The following is a 19,306-nucleotide window of genomic DNA, read 5'->3' on the forward strand; positions in this document are numbered from 1 at the left end:
TGAAAATGGTTAATAGGTAGCTGATGTTCATCAGGAGATAGGCGAATATCTACCTGCCCTTGATGAGTTCGAATTACCTAGCCCACATATACTATGTCTGAGGGGACTGAAAGGTTTTGGGGGACAGGGTTTGCTAAATTAAATTTAATGATTTAGTCATATAGAAAGAAATTCAATTTCTTATATAGTATTTTCATATGTTAATACCAACTGAGTTAAAAGTAAATATTTATGATGACATTTGATTTTCAGTTTTAAAAATATTTATATGTTTTCTATTTTTAAAATGAGTAGGACACATAAGAGATTAATGTCTTTCAAACTACAAAGAAAACACAGCAGAGCTTTTGTGAATTTATATCATTTAATCTTGCTCTTTGAACTGGAAATTAGTTTTAAAGGAGTCAATCAAACCAGATTTGAACAGAAGAATAGTTCTATTTTATTTTATTTTTTACCTGTGGTAGTTTTAATTAGTTGAAAATTTTTGAGAAGTTATAGTTTTAGACTACTACTTAAACATGAATAGTTTTTTTTTTCTTTTTGCGGGGCAATGGGGGTTAAGTGACTTGCTCAGGGTCACACAGCTAGTAAGTGTCAAGTGTCTGAGACCGGATTTTGAACTCAGGTACTCCTGAATCCAGGGACAGTGCTTTATCCACTGCGCCACCTAGCTGCCCCATGAATACAGTTTTTGGTTTCCATATACTTAACAGGATCATGCAGTATCATGTTTGTTGGTATGCCAGAGTTTATGTTTCTGGGCCAGATATGAAGGTAAATGGAAATGGTCCTCCCATGGAAGAAAAAAACTGAACAATTGTCATAAAAATGAATTGTTAAAGTACCTCTAAAATGTTTCCTTACTAATAGGACAGTTCTTTTCTCATTCTCTAATATTACCAAGAACAGAAGTTGGCCTAGACAAATTACTGTAGTAATTCAATGCCCATGGAAAAGTAGTATGACTAGTACATTTGTACATAGGAATTCCTGTATTTCTTTACAGTTTTCTGTTAAAACCATAATTAGTTACTTTCTCTGACTGGAGTTATACTGTATTTCTCATGAGTAGGTACTTAATAAATATTTCAATGAATGAATATGAAGGAAATGTTGAAATGTATACTGTAATGGATATAAAATAAGATCTTTCTAATACCTTAGTATTTCTGTGCTTTTTTGAATGCATTTTAAAATTAGCTCTTTTTTGCTTTATCATTTTTTTTCTCTTTGCTAGCTTATAGTTATCAGTCTGCTTTGATAATGTATTTTTTAAAAATCCCTCCATCTGATTAAGACAGAAAATATTCAATTTTTTTCCTTCTCTAGCAAAGAATCGTGGCATTGCAATTCCAGTAGATTTGGATAGCCAAGTCAATACTCTGTTTATGAAGAGCCATTCCAATATGGTACAAAGAGCAGCCATGGGATGGAGAATGTCAGCCCGTAGTGGACCACGCTTTAAAGAAGCACTTGGAGGGCCTGCATGGGATTATAGGAACATAATTGAAAAGTTGCAGGTAAATATTTCAAATTTATATTTTGTGGTGAGATAACACCATCGATGTTTGGTACCATGGTGCAACATGGGGGATAAAACGAGCATGTTGGTAAGCAGCATAGACTGCTTTTGAAACTTTTGAGCAGGGAAGTGATATAATCACTTATTGCTATGGAAAGATTGACCTAGTATCATTGTGCAGAATGGATTTGGCACAAAGGGTAGAGGGGACAAAATGACTAAACACTTAGGAAATAATTGTAGTAGTGTGAGTTTGAGCTAATAAAAATCAAAACTAGAGTGATAGCACATAAGGTTGAAAAGGAGAGTATGGATACAAGTGATATTGCAGAGAGTTGATAGAAGTGACTGAGTGGAAGGTAAGGGGGAGAGAGAGAGATCTCAAAAATGATGCTGAGGGGCAGCAAGGTGGAGCAGTGGATAAAGCATCGGCCCTGGATTCAGGAGGACCTGAGTTCAAATCTGGCCTCAGACACTTGACACTTACTAGCTGTGTGACCCTGGGCAAGTCACTTAACCCCAATTTCCTTACAAAAAAAAAAAAGAAAAAAAATGATGCTGAGATTTTAGGCATGAGATATTGGAAGAATTATGAAATTTACCACATTTAGAGAATCATAGATTTTAAATGGGAAAGATCCTTAGTGGTCATCTAGTTCAACACCCTTATTTTGCAATTTAGGAAACTGAAATGTGGAAAGGATAAAAGACTTGCTAGATCATAATATTATAGATGTATAGCTGGAAGGAGTTTTAAAGTCTATCTAGTCCAAACTCCTCATTCTATATATGAGAAAACTGAGACCCAAGGAGGCTAAGTGATTTGCCCAACGTCATATAGGTAGTATTAGGAGTGTGATTTAAATTTAATTTTGACTATAGGGCCATTGATTTTTTTTACTTTAGAAGGATCACTGGACCCTATCTTACTCTAGTTACTTCACAAGTTTCTACTATTCCTACTAGTTGCCACTGTCCCATTCTTCTTCCTTTCTCAGTCAAACTCTTTGAAAAAACTGTCTACATACATATTTTCACCGTCCTCTACTCTCATTGTCTGTGGCAGTCTGGCCTCCAGCTGAAACTGCCCTCTACAAAGTAAAATCTAAGGGGTCAGCTAGGTGACACAGTGGATAAAGCACCGGCCCTGGATTCAGGAGGACCTGAGTTCAAATTTGACTTCAGACATTTGACACTTACTAGCTGTGTGACCCTGGGCAAGTCACTTAACTCTCATTGCCCCCCCCCCCCCAAAATTGTAAAATCTAATGGCATTTTCTCATTCCTCTTCATTCTTGAATTCTCTACAGCATTAGCAATTTTGTCTATTCTCTCCTCTTGAACTTTCTCTTTTCTCTAGGTTTTCATGAACACTGTTCTCTTAGTTCTTTCCTCCTCCCTGTCTGCATACCTTTAGAATGATCAATATGGAGGATATAATAGAAAAACTAAAAAAAAAATTAGAAATAACCAACAATAGACATTCTACAGTGGGAAATATGTGGACAACACTAATTAAGTAGAAAAACCTTCCCAGAAATCTCCAAATCATTTGAAGAATTAGAAAAAAAAAGATTCAGGCGACAGATTGAGAGGATAGCTAATGGTACAGCCACCTAAGGAAGATTAAGATCCAAGAAAATTTAGAAAAATAGGAGTCTGTACAATATGTTCAAGGAAACATTACAGAAGACTTTCAAGAAATGGTAGGAAAATAACCCAAGAGTACAAATTGGAAGAATACACATTATTTAAACAAAGATGAAAAACTCAAATACAACTCTTTTAGACTCCTTTAAACTTCATTACTAAAATGATAAGAAGTTGAGCTATATAAACTTATCCTTAATAGAAGTCTTTGAACAATAGCAAGCCTTCTAGCCAAAAAGGATAAGTATTTAAAATAATTTGCATGTCTCAGATCAAGATAAAACAGTTGCTGGCAACAGCAGAGAATCATGAGAGTACTGTATTATCTAAATCACTAAAGGATTCAGCAGAGTGTTTTAGAAAAACAAAAAAAAAAGGAAGGGAAGAGAAGAGAGGATGGAGGCAGAAAAGAAAATAGAAAATCAAAGTCAGTGATAAAAGTGAAGTACAGATTAAATAAATCTACATAGTTATTAACATGACATTAATTTTATTTAGGACACTTCTATTTGAATTAACATTAGAAATAATAAAAATGAGAAAGTGTGAATAGAATGATTGAAGAATGGAAAGCCTAATATTAAGAATATTATGCATAAATGAACTGTCTAAAATTTAAAAATAAGAATTACAAAATGTATTGAAGTTAAATTTATATGAAAAAAATTTAACCCAGAGAAATTTAATCTGATTCAAATTAAAAGAGAAGTCTAAAATATACTATGGTCCTACCAAATCATGACATGTAGGAGTGGCCTTGATATTAGACAAAGATGAATTCAAACTACAAAGCATTCAAAGAGAGAATGAAGAGCATATAATATGCAAATGTTAAAAAGTACCATACTGTATCAATTATTTTATGATATAAGGAAAGATGATACATTACACAATTCCTTCACTGTATAAAATATTTATCTTTAAACTAAAAATAAGTCTGAGAAAGAAAACTACAAGACATGCCATTAAAGAACACATGAATACCCAAATGATTTTTGCTTGTATCAGTATGGATAATTTTCAGTGTAAGAGTTCCCTGAATTGATGCAGATGGAAGATTGCAACCCATTTATGACTTAATGAATAAACCCTAGAAAAGTTGTCAGAGCATAAAGAGGTTCAGCGACTTGCTAAAGAAGGTTTTTGCTAGTGTCTGAGGTGGAATATGAACCCAGATCTTCCATGTTCTTTGCCCAGCACTCTATCCACTGCAACACACAGCTCTAAATTATTAAAAATATCAGTGTAAAATACTGAATGAAATGCTAAAACAATGTAATTCAGAATCACATCACAAACATTTACCTGTTCTTACTAAGTCACTCAGTGGGCAGTAATTAAGTGTTTAATATATGCTAAGTATTATGCTAAGTACTCAAGATATTACCAAAGGCAAAACCAACAAAAGACAAGAGTGGCCCCTGCCAACAAGGAACTCATATTTTAATGGGGGAGACAATATGCACATAGCCAGATGTATCCAGCAGCTGGATAGAGCACTGGATAGAGACACAGTAGATAGAGTACTGAGCCTGGAGTCAGAAAGACCAGAATTCAAATCAGACCTTGGACACTAGCTGTGTGACCTTTTGCAAGTCACTTAATCTCTTCCTGAATAAAACTGAAGGAGGAAAAGGCAAACAACTCTAGTATCTTTGCTAAGAAAACCCCATCAACAGTATTAAAAGGGTAAAAAGACATGACATTGGAAGATGATCTATCATGTTGGAAGGGTATTGCATGCTATAGTCCACAGGGTCACAAAGAGTCAGACACAACTGAACAATAAAATGGAAGGTACTTTCATGGGGAAGACACTAGCAGGAGAGAAAGGGAGGAGAAAGGCCTATTGTAGAAGGTTAGATTTGAACTGTAAAGAGTTCCAGACATGAGGGACAGCCTTGGAATGCTATTGTCAATTTAAAAAATAATATTGACAAAATAGAAAATAAATTCTATATCAGTATCATTGTCATGCTGAAAGCCTTTTGGAAAAAAAAAAGGTAGCATTCATTCATGTTTTTAAATGACCAGAACAATTTTTTCTTAATATGTTAAAGAATATGAAATATAGTTGGCAAAATGGTTGAGTAGCTTTTATCTCTATAGTATCTCTATATAAACATTGCAAACAAGAATATATGCAAAATCTACTTAATTTAAGGTTATTAATCACCTCCTTTTTTTTTTTTTTTTTTTTTTTTTTGGTGGAGCAATGAGGGGTTAAGTGACTTGCCCAGGTCACACAGCTAGTAAGTGTCAAGTGTCTGAGGTCGGATTTGAACTCAGGTACTCCTGAATCCAGGGCTGATGCTTTATCCACTGTGCCACCTAGTGGCCCCCTAAAGTTCATGACCCTCTGTTAGGTGTCCTAACAGGCCTAGGATCTTTTTTTTTTTTATTATTTTTTTTTTTTTATTTTGGTGGGGCAATGAGGGTTAAGCGACTTGCCCAGGATCACACAGCTAGTAAATGTCAAGTGTCTGAGGTCAAGTTCTCCTGAATCCAGGACTGGTGCTTTATCCACTGCACCACCTAGCTGCCCACCAATCACCTCTTAATTTATATATTTGGTGTTTTTTTTAATCCTCATCATCCTTTGACTTTCAGCAGCATTTGACAGTGTTGACTACTCCCTCTTTCTGGCTACTTCCCTTTTTGTTTTTTTTTTTTCCTGACACTGCTCTCTCTTGATTATCTTCTTGATAGGTCCTTCTCAGTGTTCTTTGCCTGATCATCATCCATATCCTACCCCTTATTTGTGAGGAGTCTCTGTCTTGAATTCTTTTCTATTCTTTCTCCACACTCTCTCTTGGTGATATCATCAGCTTCAATGGGTTCAGCTATCTTCTCTCATATACACACTCACACACATATGTCTCTCATACATATCTATTCTATATACATCTATCTCTCATATATATATATATCATATATCTATCTTACGTATTTATCATTTCTCGTGTGTGTGTGTGGGGGGCATATAGCCCTAGTCCTCTTGAGCTCCTATCCTATATCAGCAACTACCTGTTGTTCATTTCAAAATGGATTTTCGATAGGCAAGGCAGCAACAATTTTTAAAATGCTTGCTATATACTGAGCTCTTGTAATACAAATAAAAGAATAAAAAAAGATACTTTCTGTCTTCAAGGAGCTTACATTCTAATGGGGAGAAGATAACATACAAGAGGAACCTGAAAAGTAGAGATGGGAAGGGGAGATATCCAAGTCAGGGGACTGTTTTGATGTCTGGGAAGTTTGAAGCAAGTCAGGAGGGAAATGAAAGTTGGTCAGCCTGGGCCTCTCCTTAAAATATAGGCCCTGGGGCAGCTAGGTGGCACAGCAGATAAAGCACTGGCCTGGGATTCAGGAGGACCTGAGTTCAAATCCAGCCTCAGACACTTGACACTTACTAGTTGTGTGACCCTGGGCAAGTCACTTAAGCCCCATTGTCTTGCAAAAAACAAACAAACAAACAAAGAAATAAATACAAATATAAGTCCTGGAAAGAGTCCAACTATGGGAGGAAACCAACATGGTGGGGGCGGGGCTGCATCTTGCCCTAGGAGAGGGGTTGTATGACACATGCCCCCCAGACAAAGTGTCCAGCATTCAGAGTGGTGGTGAAAGAGGAGGGTAGCAGCAAAGATGCAGAAATAGAATATACGAGCGTTAAGAAGTGCAGGTGATTATGATAAATGCAGGGAGTAGGAGGATTTGGCCTCATTGTTCAATGAACACTTTGGTGATGTTTTTGATATCCAGTTTCTTCCATTGGCCAACTTTTCTTGATTTTTTTTTTATTTAAGTTAGTACCAAATAATTTTTTTAATACCAAATCATTTTGAATATTTGTTTTATGATACAGTTGGAGGTCGGGAAGTACTATTTCCTTTCATTCTTAGTTTTAAAAAAATTTCACTTGAGCCAAAACATATTTTTTGTGCTACATACCTTTTTGTGCTAAAAATACGAAAAATTTAGCATAAGCTTTGAAGGACCATTTATAATATGATAAAGAATGTATATCTAAACCCAAAGGTGACATTATTTATAATGGGTGATACCCACTATTAATTTTACATAGTTTTAGAAATGCTAGCTATAGCAATAACAAAAGAGAGAGAAGTTAAAGACATAAACATGAGAAAAGAGGAGATAACATTACCAGTAATTGCAGTGCTATGATTCTTTATTTAGAAAACCTCAGAATCATCAAGGATAGTAACTGAGAGATTAATAGCTTCAGTAAAAAGCAGAATACAACATGAATCCACTAAAACAGCCAACATTTCCATATAGCCATAACAAAACTAGAAAGAAATGAAAGTTAAAGGAACCTCATTCAAAACAACTACAAAATGCATAAAATATCTGGGAATCAATCTACAAAGCCACATTCAGGATTTATATAAATACAATTAAAAAAAATTCCACTTCTTGAAAGAAAGACAAATAATTGAAGGACATTGCTAAGACTGATATGTATGATACGACTTAAATTATTTTATAGATTTATTGCTATTGTTATACCAATGTAATTACCAAGAGGCTGCTTTACTTACATACACAGACACACATATCTATAAAATAAATTAATTCATGTGAAGTAAAAAAGTCCAGATTCTGAACAGAACATTAAAATGTAGTAAGAATGAAAGAGGAGGGGCAGCTAGGTGGCACAGTGAATAAAGCACTGGCCCTGGATTCAGGAGGACCTGAGCTCAAATCCAACCTCAGATATTTGATTCTTACTAGCTGTGTGATCCTGGGCAAGTCACTTCACCCTCATTGCCCTTCCCCCCCCCCCGCCCAAAAAAGAATGAAACAGAAGTACTTCAAGAAATTAAGCTCTATTATAAAGCAGTAATAATCCAATTTGGTACTAGTTTAAAAAATAGCAAAGTAAATACTGGCAACAGAATAGCTAGTCAAGACTCAAATGTACTCCAACTCAGTAATCCACTGTTATGCAACAGCCATAACAACCTATTCTCAGGGGGCTTATTATTTGCTTGGGGAGACAAAATTTAAATACATAAAGTAATTTAGATGATAAATGACTAAATATAATACTTAGCCATATTATGTGATACTGACAACTGTTATGAGGCTGCCCATTCATTATCTTTGTATGCCCTACACTTCATGGAAAGGAATGGAAACCTGAAGTTTCACCTATAATTTCTTCTACTTCATTCCTTAGGATGTAGTGGGTTCTTTAGAGCAGCAGTTTAGCCCAATGATGCAGGCTGAATTCTCAGTGTTGGTTGATGTGCTGTACAGCCCAGAACTTCTGTTTCCTGAGGGAAGTGATGCAAGGATAAGATGTGGTGCTTTCATGTCCAAGTAAGTGAAAGAATCTGGAATTTAGTTAACATACTTATTGAATTAAGTCTAAGTTTTGAGTATTATTTGGAAAACATGCCCCAGGTTTCTGCTTTTATGTTGTAAGGGTCAGCTAGGTAGTGTAGTGGATAGAGCACTGGCCCTGAAATTGGGAGATCCTGGCTTCAAATCTCACTTTAGACATTTACTACCTGTTTCATTCTGGGAAAGTCATGTAACTCCAATTGCCTTAAAAACATCTGGGGCCATCTGTGGTCATCCTAATATGTATCTTGCCACTGGACCCAGATGACTGTGGAAGAAAGATTGGGGTTGGTAACCTTGCACAATTCAGTACAAGTCATGACATCACTTGATGTCATGGTCCTCTTTGAGAATGAAGGACAAACAACAACAACATGATGAGTAAGATTGAGAATACATAGTGTACTTAAACTTTCTATATTATAACTTTTTTTTCCTTGGACAAGACCTCTGATTTATTTGTATAAAGAAGTCCCCATGAAGAAACTCCTTCCACAGGTATAGTTTGATTCTTGCTCTGGAACTTAAAGTCTTATAGAATTTCCTAGAGTATTGAGAGGTTAAATGACTTGACCAGAGCTACATGGCCATTATGTATCAGAACCTTGAAATTATTCCAGGTCTTCATTACTCTGAGACTGATTCTCTATGAACTATGCTATACTACTTTAACTCATATTCCCAAGGTATTGATGAGGTGAGTATAAAGCTAAATTGTGCGGAAAGGTCAGGAAAAAATTTTTAAACTAAGATTTACTGAAATGTGGAATAAGTGCTTTATAAATGTTTGTTCTGAAGTTGAACTGAATTGTGCAAAAGTGACTATCTTGATTAATTTCCAGTGTGGTTATATCATATGACCTTTAAAATTCTCTTTCTTTAAAGCTATATCATGTTATTAACCTACTATCCATAACTTTATTAATTTGTTCATTTTATCATGAATTTCTGGATGCACTCATATGTTGTCTTATACATTTTACCCTAAAATTTTACATTTTTATGATGAGTGAAGGAAAATAACTTTAAAAATTTATATAGTACTTGCTTTATGCAGAGGTCTTTAATAGGGGCTTAGTTAGATATGGAGTTTACATAAGACAGCCCCTTGCTTATAGGGGTGAGAGTATAAGACAATGAAATAGATAGCTGCAATTCTTAATATTACATGGTGAGTTCAGAGAGAGTTACAAAGCAAAGTAATAAACAAACAAACAAACGAACAAATTAAATAAATAAATAAATAAATAAAAACAAAGTAAATAAGGTCCAAGGGAATAAAGTATTATTTCCCTGGCTTGAATCACTTTCACCCATGGGTTGGAATGTAACCTTGTTTCAATACTATGATTTGAAGGTCTGTATATTCAAACAATTGTGGTTAAATCACTGTTGCATTGTGGGTCAGCCTTTCTACCCATAAAATTGGAAGAATAATCCTCAGAGGGTCACTATAAAGATAAATTTTGCAATGACAAATTATGAAAGAAACATCCTATCATGAATACTAAATTTGAAGTTTACTATTGTAGTTTTTGAGGATGAGATATGAACTTATGGTAAAATATTATGTTTTAGGATAAAAGCATAGTTTATTACTTAAATATTGGAAAAGTTTAAGTAATCTGGAGTTTGGTTCCATAGGTTTTGAAAATAGCTACCTGCTTGATTTTTTCCTCAAACATTAATATGATTATAGTTTCTTTGTCTGATATTTCTATAAAGTTAGAATGTAGAGTCTAATTTAAGATTTATTATTGTTATTTTATTTTTAAGGTTGATTAATCATACAAAGAAGCTCATGGAGAAAGAAGAAAAGCTCTGCATCAAAATTCTTCAGACGTTGCGAGAAATGTTGGAGAAGAAAGATAGTTTTGTGGAAGAGGTACTTCTACCTTCTTAGTGGTTAAAAATAAAGTGACTCTCAGAGTGCAGTAAACTCCCAGTTCCCATAAGCTGTTATACAATTACCTATATTACATAGTAATTAGCACATTTTTTAGACCAGATATTTTGAGCAAAAAGTTTTATATTATTCATAACTTAGTTGGTCCTTCTTTGAATTTAAAAACAATGTAAGCTTTTAATGGCCTGCAATGATTGCACATCATAGATGTTTTGCACATTATAGATATCACACATTATATTGCATGTGTATAGATGTGTTTAGTTTTCTGACTCAGGATGTACTATGTTTTGTAAGCTATGAATAATTTAGCTATATTAGATTTTAACTTCAATTCCTAGGCATTTGGGCAATGGTTCTTATTCAGTGCTTAGGTTAATTTTGTACATTTTGATATTTTTTTCAAATATATGTTTTGATGATACTTCAGCATATTATTTTGTAACAAAAGAATTTGATAATAGGTTTAAAAATATAGAGGCAATATGATGTAGTAGATAAAAGGCAATCCTTAGAGTTAGAATTCTTGTAGTTGTTTATCCTTCATTCTTGAAGAGGAACATGACATTGGGAAGTGATGTCATGACTTGTGGTGAATTGGATTGTAGAGAGACAGGGTTGTGCAAGGTCACTAGCCTCACTTTCTCCTCCAGAGCCACCTGGGCCCAGTGGCAAGATATACATTAGTACAACTGGAGATGGTCCCGGAGGTTTTTGATGCAATCAGGGTTAAGTGACTTGCCTAGGGTCACATAACTAGTAAGTGTCAAATGTTTGGGGCCAGATTTGAACTTGTCCTGACTCCAGGACCAGTGCTGTATCCACTGCACCACTTAGATGCCCCAGAAAGACCTGTGTTCAAGGCCTACCTCTGACATATAATTGCTATAAGATCACAGACTAGTGACAACCCTTCTGTGTCCCAGGAAATTATGAATATAAGTTATATATGATTTGTTGATCAGCATCCATAGATGGAATTTTAACTCGAGAAGTTTCCTAAGCTGATGAAATCACTTCTGGACCAGACTTAAAAATAAGCAACATATAAACATATAACGTTGTCCTGATCAATGTTGTTTCACAATTGTATTACTAATGATGTGTTATAGTTACATCTCACTATAATATCCTGAAATCCTGTTATAATCACATTTGATCATTCAAAATGTAAATCAGATGGCCAGTGATAGTGGGACTTTGTGCTTTGAGATCCAGTGACATTAACTGTCTTAAGAATCATTCTTCCTATTGTCCTTTTTATCTTGGTCCCTATACAACTAAGTGTCTCTATAATATAGTAGTCTCTAAAGTGTTTTGTAGTCCCAATTACTAGTGTTAGGTAGGATGTGTCTGTATAGCACACATAACTTTACAGTGGTTTAACAGTTCATGAATAATCATTAATGTGTTATTAAATAAGACATCCCAGGTACTCATTAATAAATAGCTAGCAGCATATGTTTAGCATAGGTGATACACCTATATACATTTCTATTAATTCCAATTTGTTTTATTTTAGGTAGCCACCTCTTAATCCTATTTACTTATTATTGTCCTTTCAGTTTGTTTTTGTGAAAAGTAACATTCTAATATGATAGGCATTTTCCTCCCTCAAATGTTGTTCAGTGAATGATTAGAACACAATTATGTGACCTGTTGTGTAACATAGCATCCATTTTTTGGCACGGAAAGACATTCTGTTTCAATTTCCTTGGTCCCTTCTCAAGGAGGTCCTTTTAATCCAGGTAGAATAGACCCATAAACTATTGCTAATGAGGTCAGTATTAGTGTCTTCAGTACATTATTGCTGGCTCTTTCCTCATTCCCTAATGCCAGTTTTGTGGGCATCATCTTCATTGAATCAAATCTGCTGTAACATTTGAATGTATCTAGCCTACAGGTGGCCATGTAGTCCATGTTCGTAGGAGAGGACAGCTCTGCCCCTTACATTTCTGGTGTCATTGCAGCAGATGATTATGTTCTTTGGTCTTCCAACCTTCTACATGTCTAAGGGGAACATTTCTGGGTACTGTTCTTCTCTGACCAGACCTGTGAACTGCTTTCACTTTGGGGCAACCAGGGCTCATCTCTTGCCTAGCTTCTGAAGCCCATATATGAGAAGATGGTGGGGCAAGAAGTCAGATTTTCTTATATTTGGCCACTCTTTGCATTTTTTTCTGGTATCCTCATATTTCCTTGCTCTATCTAGGTTTTTCCTAGACATCAGTTCATTAATTTCATTCATCCTACAAAACAGTGTAGATTCAACTGCAGGTATTCATGGCATTACATACCTCTTCTTACTTGGACCTGTTTAACCTTGTCTGTTTCTGTGGGATTTATTTTTCTGATTGCTGTCAACCTTTTTAATATGTTGTCTCCTCACATGACAAAGGACAGAAGGAAGGAGGGTCATTAAGAGACTTAGCAGAGCCCTGACTTTACTAAAATTTGTAATCATCCTATAGTATCATAGATCTAGATGCAGAAGAAACCTCAGAGGCTTTTAAGTCTAAATCTCTTGTTTTGTAGATGAGGAAAATGATGCCCCTTGAGATTAACTAATTTGCCCGAGGTTACAGAGAAATTATCAGGGGCCAAATGAATAAATTTCTTTTATCAGATTCAATTTATAAACAGGAAACACTGGCCTTGATGGTAGAATTTTTAAAATAGCCAATTATGAGTATCAATGTATTTCAATATCTGTGAGGTCTTATTTAGAGGGTTGGTATTTTGCTGAATAACAGGGGTTTAAGTGAATTATTAAGTATTAGTTATCAGGGAGTTTGGTTTCTGCTGACCTGGTCAAATTTATAAACGTAATAGTCTTGTTCAGTGATTATCTGGATGAAAACATAAAGGATATTATTCAAATTTATTGGTATAAAGAAGAAATAGCTAGAGAACAAGAGAGTTTAGAACCTATGCATTCAGGTTGTAGGAAGAGTGAATAGGTTATCATCAGTTTCACAGATTACAGGTATATGTACCTGTAAGGATTTTGTGCCCTTTGCTTTCTGGAGACCATCTATGAATTCTTCCAATTTTTTTTCATTTCTATCGTTAGAAATTCTATGGTTTTCCTGTATTATTTCCAGTATTTTGGTGTTAAGTTTTTTTGTCTTGTGTTCTTCTAGAAGATCTATGATCATTATGTTATCTCTAGTCATCCTGTCTTCAAGATCAGTATCTTTTGTATAGTGAGCACATTTTCTTTTAACATTATTGCTTTTGGCTTTTCTTCTAAATAGTCCTTCATTTCTTTGTATTTGCATTCTTCATTTTTATTAATATTTTTTGTTTCTTAGGTGAAACTTGCCATCAAAAATTCCAGTTTTTTTCATTCTATCCATTATTTATGATGTAACAGCCATAAATTCTGCTCTTACAATGATCATTTTTCTTTTAAGCCACCGAGAAACAATGTGTTATAGTTCCATTTCTCCTAAAAATTCCACAGTCTCTTTCTCATCAAATATTGGATTGCTTTCCTTTGTTTTGTGGTATTTATTTTTAGATGCCTGAAGTAATTTCTTAGATCCAGAGGACACATTTCTTTCTGTTGTTAATATTTCTCCTTCTTGTTTATCTGTTTATATTCAGGGTCTTTGAATTGTCTTCTACCTGAGATCTTTGGTTATTTCAGGATGTTTTTTCTTCTGCTTTTCTTCTATTGCCTATTTTATGACTGTCTCCTCTGATGGTAGTTTCTTTGGGGGCTGGATCTCAGAGTGACTTAGGCTCCTCTGAAACTAGGCAATTCAGGGTTTATCAGCCTTGATTTCTGTCACAAGTGACTTTTTGGGGGACATAACTCTCTCCAGGTGAGTGCTGAACTTTTTCTTCAGGCTTAGTGGAGTATTACATAACTCTTATATGTGATATTCTGTCCCTGAGTCTGTCCTATTGCCTCCATTCTTCAGTTCTCTGGCCTAGCACTGGCAATTGAGAGATCTGCCATGCTGGAGCTATGGAGTTGATTTCTGTAGTTCGGGTCTTCCAGGCTCTGGGATGGGGTTGATGGGGAATGTGATTGAACTCTATTTCTTTCTTTTCTCTTTATTTGGTGAGGCAATGGGTGTTAAGTGACTTGTCCAAGGTCACACAGCTAGTAAGTGTAAAGTGTCTGAGGCCGGATTTGAACTCAGATACTCCTGAATCCAGGGACAGTGCTTTTTATCCACTGCGCCACCTAGCTGCCCCCGATTGAACTCTATTTCAAACCTAGACATGTATCCTGTTCCCTTCCTTCTGTTTCTTGGTTCTCCTATAGAGAGATTATCATCACAGAACACTCCCTCCTCAAATTACATTATATTTATTTATCTGTTTAAATGTCATCTCTCCTGAGTAGAATATTATCTCCTTGAGGGTAGAGTTTACTTTTTGTTTTGTGTTTGTAACCCTGGTATAGTGTCTTGCATATCAAAGGTGCTTACTAAATGCTTTTTGAATTAATGAATAAGTAAATGAATAATTTTATCAAAATGTATATCTGTTGTCAAAGGACCAACTTGATAAATTCTGATAAATTCATCAGATAAATTCAAAATGGCTTATGTCCTGATTTGGCTACAGAATTATGAATTTAGTTTTGTCCACAACAACTCTCAAAGACCATTTATTAACTTTTAAATAGATTGTGATATGCACTAATGCAAATAGTATCCAAACCTGGAAAAATTATTGATCTTGAACTTTAAAAGTTTTTTGTTTCCTTCAGGTGATTCATTTACCTGAAGTGAAAATCAATTTTGTGGATGTTCTGTCTAAGTTTTGATCTCGAAGACAGCAAGACTGGGTTGAACATATTATTTGCACCAAGGGAATGTTATTTCATACATTGAGAGAGGTATGGTTCAAAGAATTACAAATGGAAATTAATAAATAATCTTTGTTCTCCTGGATTGGTTAGATTTTACCACAAACCTTGGCCCTTTTTATGGATGGGCAAGATTGGGTTTGAGGAAAAGAAGAATTAGGATCTTAAGGATGTTTGCAATGTTAATATCATAATTAGAGAAATATGGAAGAATCAAGTAAGATTAATTGGCAACTAATTTCTTTGAGAATAATTGTCTGCAATTCCAAAATATAAAGGTAGTGTTTGTCTTAGATAGTTAAAGAGAGTTGAATATGCTTATCATTTCTGGTGGTATCATCATCATCAACAACAAGCATTTATTAGGTACTTATTAAGTGCTGGGACAAAGACAAAAACAGCTTCATATTCTCGTGGGGGAGACAACATGAATAATTAGGTATATGCAAAACATATACAAAGTAGATAGAAGATAAACTTAGAGAGGAATGCTGGGAGAACTAAGAAAGGCCTCCTACGGAAGTTGGTAGTTTATGTGAGTCTTGAAGGAAACCAGGGATTCTAAGATTCTAAGCATTCCAGGCATGGGAGTTCACTAATGAAATGGGACAGAAGATGGAATTTTGTGTGCAAGGAACAAGAAGATCAGTATGGTTGTATTGTAGAGTGTTCTGAGGGAAGTAAAGTGAAAGTAAAGATAGGAAGGAGCCAGATTGTGAAGAGCCTTCAATCCCAAATAAAGGGATTTATTTATATTTAGTTCTGGAAGTCATATTGAGCCATTGAAATTATTGAGTAGCATTTAAGAAGATAACTTTCACAGTTATGTGTATTGGGATTGGAGTAGGGAAAGACTTGAGGCAGTGAAACCAATTAGAAGGATACTGAAATAATGGAGGAGAAAGGGAATAAGGGAAAAATGTTGTGAAGGTAGAAATAACAAGATTGAGTAACTGATTGGAAATGTGGGATGAATGACAGAGAAGAGTTGAGAAAAACACCAAAGTTGTGAACCTGGGTAAGTGGAGGATAATAGTAACCTCAATAGTAACAGGCAAATCTGAAAAAGGTAAGGTTTGGAGGCTAAAGATAAAGAACTCTATTTTACATGTATTGAGTTTGAGATGCCTAGGGAACATCCACTTCAAAATTTCCAATAAGCAGTAGGTGATGTGGGTCTGGAGCTGAGGAGAGAGACTAATGGTGGATATATAGATCTGGGAATCATCTACATAGAGACAATAATTAAGCCCATAAGAGTTGAGGATCTCACCAAGAAAGATTGTATAGAAATAAAAGAGAAGATGCATGACTCAGGACAGAACCTTGGGGGACACCCATAGTTAGTATGTTTAATATGGAAAGAGATCTATTAAAAGATTGCAAAAGAGTTGTTAAATAAGTAGAAAAAAAACTGAGAAATGTCACAAAAACCTAGAAGGGCAGACAAGAAGATCAACACTGTCAAATGGTAGCCAGATGAAGCCTTGAACTTGAGACTCAGAATTATTGCTGTTGTTCAGTTGTTCCAGTCATGTCTGACTTTTTGTGATTCCATCTGGGGTTTTCCTGGCAAAGATACTGGCGTGGTTTGCTATTTCCTTCCCCAGTTCATTTTCTAGATGAGGAACTGAGGCAAACAGAGTTAAGTGACTTGTCCAGTGTCACATGGCTAGGAAGTGTTTGAGGCCAGATTTGAACTCAGGAAGATGCATCTTCCTGACTCCAGGCCTGGCACTCTATCTACTGTGCCACCTGTCTGTTAAGAGTCAGAATTAGAGATTCAAATCCCCAATTTAATATTTACTATTTAGTTACTTCATCATTCTGGGTTTCACTTTCCTTATCTTTAAAGTGGAGTTGGTTCAACTAGATAATTTGTAATATCCTTTCTAGCTGTAATCCCATGATCCTATGATAGGAGGCAAGACTTATTATATTACCTTTAGGCAGATTTGATTTATCAGGGAGAAAAGAATTGCCTCAGGTAAGATGACAACAAGTGAGGAAAGGTGCAGGTTTGTGAGTTACTCAGAGACTTGGCTTTCATGAGTGGTCTGTTTGGCAGTGTGTTCATCTGGTCTGTTAATCCACTAGGAAGGCAGCCAAGGCAGGAAGTGGAGTGAGGAGTTGTGGTGTGTCCATTTCCTCTTTCCACAGGCATCTTATCCTGTGGCTGTGTTTAGTATATATCCTTCCCATCCTTCAGGGTTGTGGTTGATTCAATGGAAGTATAAATCTGTGGTTACATGATGATCCAGGTATAACTTAGACTGTGAAACCAAAAAAAGGAACTGAGAGTGTACCTTTCCCTCTAGGGGTATGTTTGAGAGCCTCAGAAATGACAGTCAAAGTGACAGCTTCTCTTGTCATAAATTCTCAGCATGCCAATTGAACCACATAAATAGGAGATATTTTTCCTTCTGTTTAGTTTTTTATTTGGAACGTTAACCATTTAATAAATCTTCATTGTCATTATTAGTAGTTTCCTCACATATTAGTATTTTCAGGTCTTGATTTGTTGTTTAAAAAAAAAAAACCCACATAGGGGCAGCTAGGTGGTGCAGTAGATAGAGCACCAGCCCTGAATTCAGGAGGACCTGAGTTCAAATCCGGCCTCAGACACTTGACACTTACTAGCTGTGTGACCCTGGGCAAGTCACTTAACCCCAATTGCCTCACCAAAAAAAACAAAAAAACCAAAAAACCCCCACATAACCATTCTGAATTTTACATAGATAATTCAGTCTTTAGTCCTTAGTACCTAATTGTCTTTTGCCTATTATGGATCACAGGTTACGTAATCCATACAAATTATGGATTACATTTATTTATTTAGGAAAAGAGCAAGAAAAATACATGTTGTATGTTTTGTAAATAAAAATAACATGGACATTTGGGTGAAACAATTATTTGACAACTTAATCACAATTCAGATACATCAAAGAGCTCATGACTAATATCAGATAAATGGGGCAATGTTTATTGGATCTGAGCCCTTGAAGAAGTGAGCCCTGAAACCAAAAATCTAAATAATTTACATTTGTTCTTTAGATTCTAGACAATGATTTGCCAGAGGGCCTGTGTTATTCATTGTGTCATTATTTCATGTCTAATTATATTGTTATGCATGATGTATTAGGCTTTGTGCCATCTACTATGCTTATGTTAGCCTGTGCATATACTCTTTGCAATTATAACTTAATTTATTGCTTTAAACATACTCAACAATTAGGAGGCTTTAATGAAAAATTATTTCCATTTAAAATGACCACACAAAACACCTTGAATTTTGTTAAGTGTCATGGGATATATTTCCAAAGACTTTTGAAGTGAGGGTAACACTAGAAACTCTATTCCAAAAATAACTGAGTGGCGCAGTGGATAGAGCACAGGGACTGGAGTCAAGAGGAACTTAGTTCATCTCCAGCCTCAGACGCTTACTAGCTCTTTGACCCTGGACAAATCACTTTTAACTTTTTTTTTGTGTCAGTTTCCTTAACTGTGAAACAGGGATAATAATATCACCTACTTCTCAGAGTTGTTGTGATTCTCAAAATGAGATGTTATTTAAAAAATATATTTAATATTTACTTTTTCCAATTACATATAAAAACAAATTTTAACATTTTTAAAAAATTTGAGTTCCAAATTTTTTCCCTTCTCCCCTTATTGAGAAGGAAAGCAATCTGATATAGGTTATACATGTGTAGTCATGAAAAACATTTCCATATTAGTCATGTTGTGAAAGAAAAGACAGACCACCCCCCCAAAAAATAAACCCCACACCACACACACCCATGAAAAACAAAGTTTAAAAAAGTATGTTTTGATTTGCATTCAGACTTCATCAGTTCTTTCTCCTGAGATGGATAGCATTTTTTATCATAAGTCCTTTGGAATTGTCTTGAATCATTGTATTGCTAAGAATAGCTAAATCATTCACAGTTGATCATTGTACAATATTGTTACTGTGTACAATGTTCTCCTGGTTCTTCTCACTTCACTTTGCACCAGTTTCTGT

General features: G+C 35.2%; 1 protein-coding gene across 1 annotated transcript in view; it reads left to right on the forward strand.

Annotated features, from left to right (window-relative positions):
• The window catches only part of ITPR2 (inositol 1,4,5-trisphosphate receptor type 2), a 511,835-nt gene that overhangs the window by 289,461 nt on the left and 203,068 nt on the right, over positions 1-19,306 (forward strand). Inside the window, exons 35-37 of the mRNA XM_043966319.1 lie at positions 1,333-1,523; positions 8,382-8,524; positions 10,325-10,433. Of these exons, the coding sequence (XP_043822254.1) occupies positions 1,333-1,523; positions 8,382-8,524; positions 10,325-10,433 (443 nt within the window). The remainder of the gene's footprint in view (positions 1-1,332; positions 1,524-8,381; positions 8,525-10,324; positions 10,434-19,306) is intronic.

This window comes from Dromiciops gliroides, chromosome 5 (assembly GCF_019393635.1).
Source record: "Dromiciops gliroides isolate mDroGli1 chromosome 5, mDroGli1.pri, whole genome shotgun sequence".
In the NCBI taxonomy this organism is placed as follows: domain Eukaryota; kingdom Metazoa; phylum Chordata; class Mammalia; order Microbiotheria; family Microbiotheriidae; genus Dromiciops; species Dromiciops gliroides.